Source organism: Macrosteles quadrilineatus, unplaced genomic scaffold, assembly GCF_028750875.1.
Source record: "Macrosteles quadrilineatus isolate MER2022 unplaced genomic scaffold, UCM_ALF_1.0 Scaffold_8__2_contigs__length_117827958, whole genome shotgun sequence".
NCBI classification, from domain to species: Eukaryota; Metazoa; Arthropoda; class Insecta; order Hemiptera; family Cicadellidae; genus Macrosteles; species Macrosteles quadrilineatus.
Window position 1 is genome coordinate 40,087,632 of NW_026542601.1, and position 13,218 is coordinate 40,100,849.

The 13,218-nt window shown below is 34.7% G+C and overlaps 1 protein-coding gene across 12 annotated transcripts in view; it reads right to left on the reverse strand.

Moving 5' to 3' along the window:
* Nucleotides 1-13,218, reverse strand: part of LOC129001319 (protein muscleblind-like) — a 586,303-nt gene that overhangs the window by 1,225 nt on the left and 571,860 nt on the right. For 7 of the 12 annotated variants that reach the window (XM_054428583.1, XM_054428579.1, XM_054428585.1 and 4 more), the window contains 2 exons: nucleotides 10,347-10,461; nucleotides 5,482-5,563 (listed from right to left, as the gene is read on the reverse strand). In XM_054428583.1, the coding sequence (XP_054284558.1) occupies nucleotides 5,529-5,563; nucleotides 10,347-10,461 (150 nt within the window). In that variant the 3' untranslated portion in view covers nucleotides 5,482-5,528. Of the gene's footprint in view, nucleotides 1-442; nucleotides 469-5,470; nucleotides 5,564-8,570; nucleotides 10,462-13,218 lie in introns of those variants that run through there. The other 5 variants (XM_054428574.1, XM_054428576.1, XM_054428575.1 and 2 more) reach the window with 3 other exon arrangements.

The window sequence follows — 13,218 nt, forward strand, 5'->3', positions numbered from 1 at the left end:
ACAAACAACAATGTTGTAGAGTGGCAGAGGGCAACCCTCGTTGTTCTCCTCTGCAACAACAACAACTACATTAGATCTGACAACAACAACATCAGACATGACAGCAACGACAACTAACGATGTTGTAGAGTGATGGAGGGCAACCCTCGCTGCTCTCCTCTGCAACAACAACAACAACTACATTAGATATGACAACAACAACAAACAACAATGTTGTAGAGTGACGGAGGGCAACCCTCGTTGTTCTCCTCTGCAACAACAACAACTACATTAGATATGACAACAACAACATCAGACATGACAGCAATGACAAACAACAATGTTGTAGAGTGGCGGAGGGCAACCCTCGTTGTTCTCCTCTGCAACAACAACAACTACATTAGATCTGACAACAACAACATCAGACATGACAGCAACGACAACTAACGATGTTGTAGAGTGATGGAGGGCAACCCTCGCTGCTCTCCTCTGTAACAAAAACAAACGATGTGGTGGAAGGTAATTTTCGCTCAGGCAACAGCAAAATCAATATAAAAACAACAACAACATTCAATTTGACAACAATAATAACCATTTTGTCCTGTTTCACCCCGAAATCAAAATTGCTAAACTGATTATCTTTTTTGGATGCACAAATTGTTTAGAAAAAGTGAGGAGTAAATAGGGGATCCTGTACAGATTAAGAATGGATAGTACTGAAGAATGTCTCGTGGCAACATTAACAACTCTGCAATGGTTTTACGTTACACTGCACTATTAACCAATGGACTCTAACAAAGAAAATTCAACCTCACAATCCTAAATTTGTCTATAAGAACCAACTAGGTTACACTGTTGAAACAAAACATTGAACATTAGTATGCACAAACTAAAACACAGTTGCAAAGCAACATAGGCATCATAAGAGACAAAAGTTATGAGTAGTGTTGTTTATAGCACCTAGCATCTCCTAGATCATACGAACATTAACTCACTGTTACTTCTCTTTTCTGCTCAAAGTCCAATGTCAAGACTTTAGTATCACTTTCAACAATCTCAAAATACCTCTTCTGAAATGTCAACAAAACGTCACAATACACATTCACTATGAGAGCAACTTAAGCATAATGTTGTTTAGCACTGCCCTCTGAAACATCACAACATATTGCATGGATGTAACAACAAATAATCCTACCATAAAGGCAGTTACAAAAATCATACAAGTTAGGCTTTTAGCCTAAACCTTCATTCTGGTGCAATTTACTTGATACTTTTATAAAAAGTGTTTTTTCCTTGTGAATCCTAAACCTATATCAAGTTGAGTATATGGGTCTTATCAGATATGTCCTTATGACAAGCCCATTCAGAAACCATCGCCATAAATAGCGATGTCCCACTGGGACCAGTACTGTTCCTACTCCTGACAAACGACTTGCCAGAAAATCTACAAGGCCCCTGTCACACTGTCATGTACGTAGACGACACGGTCCACTCTTGCAAATAAGTCAATGGAAATATTAAAAAGAGACACACTAGCACATTTCAACAAGACCAAGTACTACTGTGAAGAAAATGACCTTGTTCTTAACAAAAATAAAAACTGTACAAATGCAACAGTGCCACCAAAGACATCACCCTACCTGGCCTGGAAAAGAAAAAGAAGACAAAGTACCTTGCCATGACCATTGACTCAAACATGGAAACCTCACGTAGACCTACTATGCAAAAAAACTTTCTTCTGTCACTTGCAACATCAGAAGGATAAAACAACCTTGCGAACTGTGCGGAGTGGAACAGATGCAGCGAAGGAAATGCTCTCCTAAATTTAAGTCGAATATCACAGTAAACAGTCCGTTTTAATGAGTTTTTGGGGACGTCGGTTTAACCGGAAAACCCGTTATCCGGACTGGCCTCGGTCCCGAGGAGTCCGGATAAGAGGAAGTCTACTGTATTAGTAATTGGCTCTAATCATCAATCGCCTAGGATGAGAATGAAATTAGAAACTAACTTATATTAATTATATTATATTGTGTCACTGTAATGATATCTTATATTTAGAAGTTTTGTTTCATTTTTTGATCAAATTTTGTGTTTATAGTGGAAGAATATTAGGAACAAATTCGGACTAAGTGGAAACTTTGCACAGTTGTTTAGTAAGCCTAAATAAATAAAATATCAAAAGTCCCCATAAATCCCGGCTGTGCTTCAGCCGCCATCTTGGAAAATGGCGGCCAATTTTCACTTTTTTTACAATATTTCACAAACTATTGGTATTAGAGAATTTTTGTAAATACAAAAGTTAACCCTTTGAGTGCCAACGTCCGGGGAACCGGACGTTTTTAAAACGAGCCAAAAGTGCCGACGTCCGGCCGACCGGACGTTTTTAGAACGAGCCAAAAGTGCCAACGTCCGGCTGACCGGACGTTTCGTAATGATCGAACAGTTGTCATAACAACCGAATGGATACTCGGATTCTTTTAACCCATATATTAACATTGAGTCGAAAGTTACTAGATGCGATACATCGATTTTCGTTGGTCGAAATATCGAAAATTCAATTTTTACGAAATTTTAACCTAAAAATCGCCAGATCGCGCTCGGCATTTTTAGCGCGACCTTCGGGAAAAATCATCGGCATTTTTTGAGGGTTACTTTTATTTCTCGCCTGGCACTCTAAGGGTTAAAGAACGTCTAAAAATAAATCTTTTTTATACTACAACGTTTGCTCTATCTCTAACGGTTATTGAGATAAATAATAAAAGTTAGTATTAAATTTAAAATTCCCACGTTATTCTTATGGAGGAAAATAAAATTGTTGCAGTTTGCTTATTTATGGATATATTTTGATAAAACGTGGCAAATTTATTTATTTCACACTAAGCTAATGATATTTAACATAAATACACGCTTTATTACCATAGCAGTAAACCTAGTACTCGTTAAATTTAAAGCTATTTAAATAGGGAATATATCTTGCATTATTAGGGTATATTTTTAGTAAAAATCCAGTCAGGCAACCGTTAGAGATAGAGCAAACCTTGTAATATAAAAAAATGTATTTTTAGACGTTCTTTAACTTTTGTATTTACAAAAATTCTCTAATACCAATAGTTTGTGAAATATTGTAAAAAAAGTGAAAATTGACCGCCATTTTCCAAGATGGCGGCTGAAGCACAGCCGGGATTTATGGGGACTTTTGATATTTTATTTATTTAGGTTTACTAAACAACTGTGCAAAGTTTCCACTTAGTCCGAATTTGTTAGGTCGAATGGCAGTTTTATCCCTAAAATTCTTGGACTATTAAAGCTTGTTGGCAAAATTAACCCAGCTGTTTCTGTCTCTGCTCACCGCTATTGAGATGAATAGATTATATCTGGAGACACTACTCCTGGTTGAACATTAGAGAAAAACGTATCCCTGTTTTTGCTAGTTTGTTTTCGGTTTTTCGTGTTGTTGGGTTGGCCTGGTGATCGGTTGGTAGGATGCTGTCAAATTCAATTCATTATAACCTAACCATGCTCTTTATTTGGGTTGGGGTTATCCGTTATTTGATGGACTTCAATTTATTTAAGTTATTGAACGTTAAAACCTGTGTATTGAAAGTAATTTTGAAGCATTATAAATTGTTTTTGATACTAAATACCAACTTCTTTTCAAGCTATGATTAATGGTGAAAATAGTCAAGTTTCCTAGCGTAATTATTTTTGTCAATGCCCTACAGGCCCACCTACTTAACTCATATTGAACCATTGCTGTTGTATTTATGATCTTGTTAAAATGTGTTGCTTGTAGAGTAAATAAATAAACTTATATTGCAATCATAATGTTGACTTATTTTTGTTTAATATCAACAAAACAACAGGGTGGCGCCATCTTGCCTCTAATTTGACAAGTCCCACCAACCGATCACACGGCCAACCTAACAACACAAAACTAAAAAAAAACCCAGCAAAAACAGTGGTACGTTTTTTAAACACAGATTGGTGACTGCAGTTATTATTATAGCTCAGTGCTCACCACCAACCAGACCACCGACTATCTAACTACAACAGCTAGAGATCCTCCTCTGCCTTCTGCTTACGTTTACACTCCTACGCGCTTACAGAAATAGTTATTTGTGTAACTAGTGGTGAAAGTGGCACTTTGCTGCACACGAGAGCAGGAATGATCTCGAGTGCAGCAAAGGCCTTTTTCACTCGTGTTACACATTATATTTTTCCTACAGTCACTATAAAGCATATAAATAATTAGTCTTTCAAACACTATACAACACGTTTTTAGGTTCAGCTGGCAACACAAATGGTGCCCTAGAGAAAGTAGTACCCGCGGTCCGTATCACTCCGCTATTTTTCCTCGGCAAGAAATGTGCTCCGCGTTTTGAGAATATAGTTCCGTATGTTTTTGTAATTTGAAGTGGTTTCCGCGCCTTAAAAAAAATGCTTTAAAGGTATTTTCTTGTTTATTAAGATCGTAGGAATGTTTTAAAAACGTTTAAAAGAAAAGTCCAGAAAGTTCAGAAATACCGAAACTATAAACACGAAATGACAGGTTAAATCGTAGTTATAGTAGTCAATCAGCTGCTCATAGTATTATTATCTTTAAGTGTTGCCAACCTATTTCCAAGCGTACACGGATTACGTGCATAATAGAACCACGCTGTTTTATGTTGTTTCGTTGGAATCCTGATGTGCGGCAAAGTATAAACCGTATGGCAAAGTATAAACCATACGGCAAAGTATAAATATGCAGCAATTAGCAGCTTTCTGTACCATAAACAGTACAAGGAAGCCAACTTTGTCGGGTGACTGTAGGAAAAATAATTTTCTTACTTCTTGTATTGTATTGACACTCTTGAACGTTCCTAGACCCTACTAATGCCAACGAGAAAATGTGTATTTTCAGTTTGTTCTAAAAAAAATCAACACAACTCCAACCACAACTCACTTGCTGCTAGAGAACCTTTCTACACCGAAAAAGAATTCATCTCATGACCTTAAAATATAAAATGTTTCTGTAACCCACCTGTAAATATGACGCTGTACTATTCCCAACTAATATATCAATAAATAATTGTCTCAAATAAAGTATATTGTCTTATAACAGGATTTTTAAACATTACAAAGAACTGTAATTTTGGAGAAATGTTCATATCAAAGTCTCCTTAGAATAATGTTAAAATAGGTGTTTCACAAACACGATATCTTGAGTAGAAATTATCTAGTTTATATGAAATTTGGTTAATATGAGTAAATCTACATTTATTTGAACGAGGTCCCAAATAAAAAAAAACCATTGGCGACCTGTTTATAGCAGACAGGTTGACAATCAGGCCCATAAAGATTTATGGTGGCTAGGTCACCAAACATGGCTTTATGTCATGTTTGTGTTATAAAAGATTTTTCTAGAATGAAAAAAAAATTGTTTTTAGAGCAAAATGTATTACTAGTCTGAATATGTTTGTTTGTAGTAGGCTACAGTGATGAGTTTTACCTGATATTTACCTCAATCTGCTTGCACGAACTTGCAGGTCGGACAGTCCCAAGATAGATTAGAACCTCGGAACACCGGGAGGGTGTCCAGTAACTAGAAACACAAAACATCCGTCACATTGTGCAATGGAACACTGTCAAGTCACTTAACCTAGCTCAAACCCTACGTTAAAGTTATAATCTTACAATTGCAACCAGTAACTAATTGAAAATAAGCGCTATGTGAAAACTAGGAACGACAAAGCATTACGATTAAAAGCATCGCAGAACAGCCAGTATTAGGTAGAAGGCCCTATGAGGCTAACTCGAAATCAAACCAAATAATATAAAGCAATGAGGTGAATTAATGAAAAACAGACTTGTGTTAATATTAGCGATACCAGTATAACTTAAGAGATTGTAAACTGTACATCCAAGTCTAAGCAGTAGTGATGAAGAGTAGCACCAAATTTAAATTTGACAACAGTATTATAAGGGGGTTTAAAGAATTTTATTGTTATTTTTGTCACATTTGACACTGACTAAAAACAAAATTAAACATTAAAATAAAGCTAAATAAAATAATAGATACATACCGCAACAATACTTTAAGCCACTGTGCAGGTGTACCACTTACACTTTGGTGTTTCTTCAGATTTTATCTGATGGAAAACTTTCCGATAAAAACTCTTTAGGGTTGAAAAGACTGAAAAACTTCGCAGTAATGTTTTGAGCACATTACATCTTTTAATCGTTTATTTATTGACACATTTGTGTACATAAGAGATATATTTAAGACCAGCGTGTATTAAATTTATGTTCAGCCATAAAAAAAATTTTTTGCCATAGAAAGAAATGTTTTTAAACAGTCAAGGCAAGATTATTTGTAGAAATCCCTTTTACACCATAGTATAGCAAATTTCACTTCCAGATATCAAAGTAAATGTAACTACTGGTTAGTTAGCCACTGATATTGCAAGAGCTTGCCAACTACACTACAATACACCTAGAATCAATACCACAACTGAGTCATTTAATTATTCAATTTTGGCTAAAATATATTAAACAAAAAATACCTTCAATATTTTTTATTAATAAATTTTACTGTAGTACTTTTGATTAGAATGGGAAGTTTAATCTCACTGTTTATTCAAAAAGTGTACCATTGAGGAGAAAAGTGTTCTGTAGCCTCAAAACTAGGCACATAGAACAAATTGTCTGTTTAAAATTGTTTTTATCATGTCTTTTATTCTTAGAGGTAAAGTTGTAATCTCAGAAAATCACCTTTGTTTATAAATATATTTTAATAATTTTTGAATTTTAGATGAGAAAATTACTACCTCAAATTACAGAGTATTTTTTTGCATTAATTTACTTCAAACCTTGCTTTCAAAACTATGGAGGCAGAAAAAAAAAACTTCAAGAAAACATGTTTTTAAGTTGTGTTTATCCTAAATATGTTATCGCTTTGTCCCAATGACAAAAGGTTGATGTTTTCCTTGTTTAGTGAGTGTTTTACTTATCTTCATAATGAAATATAATAAACCTTCTGTGCTCAGACCAAGATATTTTCTAAGTCGTAAGTTGCATTACACAATACAGTACTGCATTTTATACAACTCATAACCATAGCTTTTATAAGGGCGTCACTTCATTTCATTGTACCTAGTACAGAATGGAAATATCTGTATACTTCAAACATATTTTCTTGCAAACAGCATATGGAAATTATACTTGGAACAATTATTTACACTTATATTTAAATATATTCTTATAATGTTAAGTATACTTTCTAGTATAAAAAACCATTTTGGTGATTTTAATACTTTTTTAATAGAAACACCATCTTGTAATATGCCAAATGATTTGGATATTCTTGGTATTACTCTCAACTATACATTATTCTCTTTGTTGATCGTAATAGAAATATTAAAAGTTTTAATCTGTTTCTTGGCAATATATATATCGTAATTTAAGGCTACAGAATATCTTGAGGTTTAAATATCTTGACTAATGTTGTCATGAAACTTTCCTAGTACAATCTAAACTATTTAATCATAGTACTGATCATATAAATATTGTGTTTTTACTGTTTTTATATTTCATCACGTTTCAAAGCCACAACCCTCCATCAATTTAGAAAGAACATTGTTTTAAAATATTTGCAGTTTTCAGTTTTCAATTTCATATTAATTTGTATAGCAGACTGTAAAACCACTGTAATACTTTAAGTCACCAGAAAATGACTTTTTCTACAGAAAATCAGAATATCTTATAGTGTTTGCGTTGAAAATCTGACAAAACACCTTGTCCTATATAAATGACTCAAGTAACCTAAAATCATGCAAAAAGCAGTATACGGCTGGACATTGTACAGAAACCATGCAGATTTAAAACATTGAGTTTTAATTTACTTACTTTGACTTACTGCATTAAAGCATATTATGTAATGTTAAAATCCAAATTTCATACTTTCAAATAATATTTCAACATGCACTTTAAAATCACAATTACAGCGTAAATTAAAGTATACAATTCCAGAAGTATATGCTTTTTGAATGATCTTATCGTTATATATTAGCTATGTATTGCTTGGTCTTGTGAAGTCCTAGTTACAAACAAGTAGGTAATGGAATAGTTCAAAATTTAACTTTTTTAGTTGTACAACTGTACGCAACTTTTGGAACAATTTTACTACTATGCAGCCTTTGTCTTGAGTCACTGTGTTCAATGTGTATTAATTTGTGTGTAATTTTTATACAAATAATTTATGAGGTTTACTTATTTTTGCCTCGTTTTAGAAATATGTTGAAAAACTGAATCATACAGATTATTTATAAGTGAAGTAAACTCCTGTTCTGGTCATGATTGAATGTGAGGCTATGAGTCCTGACGTTGCAGTTAGTATTAGTCGAGATTGCGTACCTGCACAAGCTTTGGGTGCATAAGTCAAGCGTTCATGCGCACAAACACCAAACAGCGTGCCTCCGTCGAGACTTACTTGTGGGCAGTCTCACTGCGTGAAGAAATCAAGCGGGAAGCAACAGATTATCACAAGATGGCTAACAATAACCTGTACACGGGGCTGGAGAGGGGAAGGGAGAAATAAACAAAGCACGAGATTAATTGAAACCAATAATCATGCATTTCTTTTACTCGGTAGCAATAAGATTAATACATAATACTGAACCGACACGTTACAGGCATGAGTGGAGTAGCGTTTTGACGCACATCCGACTCACATAACCTTAATACTCTGCTAAGCAGGTTAAAATATAAATATATAAGACAGCTAGACACTGTGAACAGTGTAACATAAACACAAACGATAAAATATAACGAACCTACGGTACATGGACCAAGCCGATGTAGGTACTTTTGTTAGGTTAAAGATACATTAAGTGTACAACACATCACAAAATACTCTAGAATGTATCATGTCGATTATATACATCTCTTCACACCATTTAGTTTAACGCTATAATGACTATATTTTACCTAATGTTTAAATAACACAGATTTAATCCTTGTCGATGTACTTATAAATGTATGTCGTGTTTAATGTATATGCGAGTGTAAATGTAATCGGTGTTTTTAAAATTACAACGAGTTTATCGATCGTCCTACATTTAACTTATACACTTGTATGACAATAAATATGGAAAACGGTGCATTTGGACGTGTAAACACAGTTCCGGTGTCGAATGGAAGCAGCCTATGCATGCCATTGCATCGATTGAGAAGGCACTTAACCAGTAAAATGTTAGGTCCGTTCTTTTAGCGCAGCCTCAATCGGCAAACGAAAGAAATCAAACCAAAAGCAAGCAAGACTTTAACTAGTAGCAGAATTATCAAGCATATATCAACACATAGTTTAGCGATATTCATCGAAAGATGATAACAACAACAGGCAACTATTCTAGGTGGAAGGAAATGAAGATATATTTAACACTCAACAAAGTCTACAACAACTAAAGTTTATAAACGACTATTTACGCTAAGTCACTAAATAACTTATATAGTTTACGGTTTAATATTTTTAATAGTGCATTGCACTCTTAAGTGTACATCACTATTGACAATTCCACCGTCGATAGTATTTAAACATAAAAACAATTTACAGAAACAAAACAATAACATAATAATATTTAACAAAATGTCGCTAATACATTACAAGATTAAGGTCTGACCTTAACTACACTTTGGTTTTGTTTGATTTCTAACATTGCCGCATTGAAGACCGTTTAAAAATCAATTGTTCGATAAATAAATGAGAAATTCACCGGAAAGCGGAGAGCAGTCAGAGTATAAAATTTAGGAGAACACAAAATGCAAGGGGAACAACAACCATGCCACCCTCTTTCAGCCCACTATATTTACATTCGAAGCTGTGAGTGAACAAGCAAAACGATAGTGAATTTTCCAAACCTAAAAGAACGAACCTACAACGCTAATACTACAAAACCTTCAAAAATGCACATGTTAAACTTACAACAAACTAAAAACATAAAACTCGGACACGGTCAAATTTTTTCGGAAAAATTATAAGTTCATATTTATCCGCGGGCACTAGCGAACTATAGGAACACTAATATAGACACATCTGACATCGAGGCTAAGATACATTCGATCACAGTGTTCTCAAGTGGTTTTCATTTTTTTGTACGGCTGCAGTTCATCGTCGTTGTTGTTGTTGTTGACTGCGGCCAGCAGGTCGGAGATGAGTGCCGGGGGGGCAGTGGATGTGGAGGGGGGATAGGCTGGTGGGGGTACGGGGGGACGCATAGAGGCTAGAGCAGCCAGGTGGTGATGGGTAAGGTGGGGTGGGGGCTGTTTGTTGAGAGGCACCCCAGTAAAGGCAGCTAGGGGCGCAGTGGTGGGGGGGGCCCGGTACTCACATGACACGGGGACGAACGGCTGCAACAGTTGCTGGTACGTGGCCGAGGGTTGGTACACAGGAACTCCGGACTTGTCCCCGGCCGCTCGCTTGTACGGCACCATTCCGGGGAAGGCCTGCAACGGACATACAACATCAAAGATTATTACACACAGAAACTCGTAAGTTATTGTAAAGTAAAATTGTTTATTATAAACTGTATTTCAGTTAATTAATCTATTTGTAAATTTTAATGTAAATAGACCTAACATGGTGGATGACATGAACAAGTCAACTGGCCAGTAGCGTAGCAAGGCAGAGCCAGGTGCCAGCCTATTGGGGGGGGGGGGGGGGGGACGTTGAAAAAGTCCATCTTAATTGAGATTGGTAAACATAAGGGTTTAAATTAGAGGCATGCAGTAGCTTGATTTTCAAACCAAGCTAAGCGTATAACATAAAAGTTCGACTGATCGAGAACCGATTAAAATAAAAACAAGCTGAGCCCAGCATTTATTCTAGGAATACTATCACAATCGCAGAAAGTGTCTGCAAAGATAGCACAGTCTAATTTTAGACCATCGTATATTTATGCGATGTTGCCCCAATCACAGGAGACATTGATAAAGACTCAATGTCCCTTCAACCATAAAATGTTCACGGTTTACGGTAGATGATGATAAAGTCCCCGCCATTTTGGAAAATGATCATGATTTCATCAGGATCATACTGGGAATTATCAGATAGTGCTAATAACCTGCTCAATCACCTATTGTAGATACTGTTTAACTAGCATTGAAATTAAGTTTATAGGCTCATTCATTACTGGGAGGGACATTCCATACTCTTCAAGAAACCCGCTTAAAGGCCCTCGCCAAGGCGTACTAAGTAACATCTGCCACAAAACAAAAATACCTTGCTACGCCACTGTTACTGACCCAAAATATATCTCTACCCTTCTAGTATATTTATTTATTAAATTTAGTAAAAGTAACTACCAGCATAATCACAACTGACATCTCCTAAGGTGAAGTGATGTTACTACGTATTCTCCGCCCCTAATAGATATTTGAACATAAAACAATGGATCTGTTAACTACAATAAAATCAGTTTTAAAATATAACCAGTCTTACGTGATGTATGCACAAACATCTGTCATATACCTAAAAGTTAACAGGTTCACTACCTGATGTCACACTACTCTAGGGAATGTGACACCTGACACCTTAGGGAATGTGTTAATTGTATCCACTGATTCACAATATGTTAGCAAGATAAAAAACTGTAATAAAGCATTAAAGGCATTTAAGGTACTATAAATAACACATATTTCAGTTGAAACAGCTATTTTTAAAAGAACGCTTTTAAATAGACACCACCTCCTGATCATCAAATTCATAAACCTTTTCCGAATTAAGTTTTAACTCACAATGTTTGTGCATACATTAAACAATTTCAAATCATATGCTCCTTAAGACACATCATTGGCAAACTGTTGTAAATACAATCCAATCAGAGATTTAAAAAAACAATTGAAATAGTCTTTTAATACTTGTACATTCAAAGAAAAGATGAGGATCTCTGGTTGCAATGAAGCAAATAAAATGATTAGAAAAACTCATTCCATTATGTAAAACCTCATGTTTTATAATTTGATATGACAAAGGAACGTATTAGCGTTAAGAAGCGAGTGAGAATGAGAATGTTTTATAAGTGTAATAAATGAAGAAGCTGTGGAGATTATAGCAACCAATGTGAACTTGGATGGTGCAAAATGCAAGAAACATTTGCTTACAAATTGGTTAAAAAATAATAATATTATCATGCTAGTATAATAGTATAGCTTGCTTGGGTCACTCAACCATTCATAAATTTTAATGATCTGAAGTTAATATGGGACATATTCATCCTGGGGTTTCATCTTAAGGTAAAAACGTTTAGATGCATATTATGAACTATTGCATAATTTATTGTAATAAATGTGAGAAATGTGAACTATATGATTGCAAGCAATTGTCAAGCCAAACATGAGGTATGATGTAGAAATAAATTACTAAAAATCCTATACTATAATGTGAGCAAAGTCTGTTAGTCTGCCTGTAATATATATCTCAAAATCCAGCAGAAGGATTTTGATTACATTTTGCAATTAGGGACTTGTAGCCTTAAAAAAATGAACTTGTAAACCACGTACGATAATTTATTCACGATTATAATAATAATTTTTATTAACTAAAAAGCGTTGTAGTTATAATGTTGAATTCACCACCTAATAGAAGACTTGCTTAGTTAATTATACAGTACAAGGATAAAAGTGTAAAAGGCTCATGATTTCTTTGTAAATCCCCAGAAATTCGTGTGAGGTTATTTTAATTTTGTAAACCTTATTTTTGGAGCATTGAATTATTTTTTGGGGGTTTTAAGGGTTTTTTTTAGGAGATCTTCAAAAATGTTTTCAGACACTGTCATAAGAAAATGGCAAAATAAGAGTTCTACAAGTAAATGGATTCTAAGAAAAGATACAAGATTAATTTTTGGTTTTTGTTTCATAGGATCATACATTAAATTGGATTGTTTTACAGCTCTAGCAGCTAGATATATAAAATATTTAGACCTAAATGAAAATGATACAAAATTAATCTAACAAATTATTCTATAACGTTCTGTTCTGGTTCGGAATTTGAGCTAAAAAAGTATTAATAAAACAAGTAAAAAAAAAACTCCTACATTCAAAAGTGTAAGTAAAAGGAAACCAACAAAACCACTTTACAAATCATCATTAGGGGTTGGGTAGTACTTCCAATTTAATAAAAGTATCTAATTAACAAACACTACCAGAAATTCTCTGAAGTTTTCTGAAAGCCAAAGGATATCTGAGGGGACAGCAAAGCGTTCT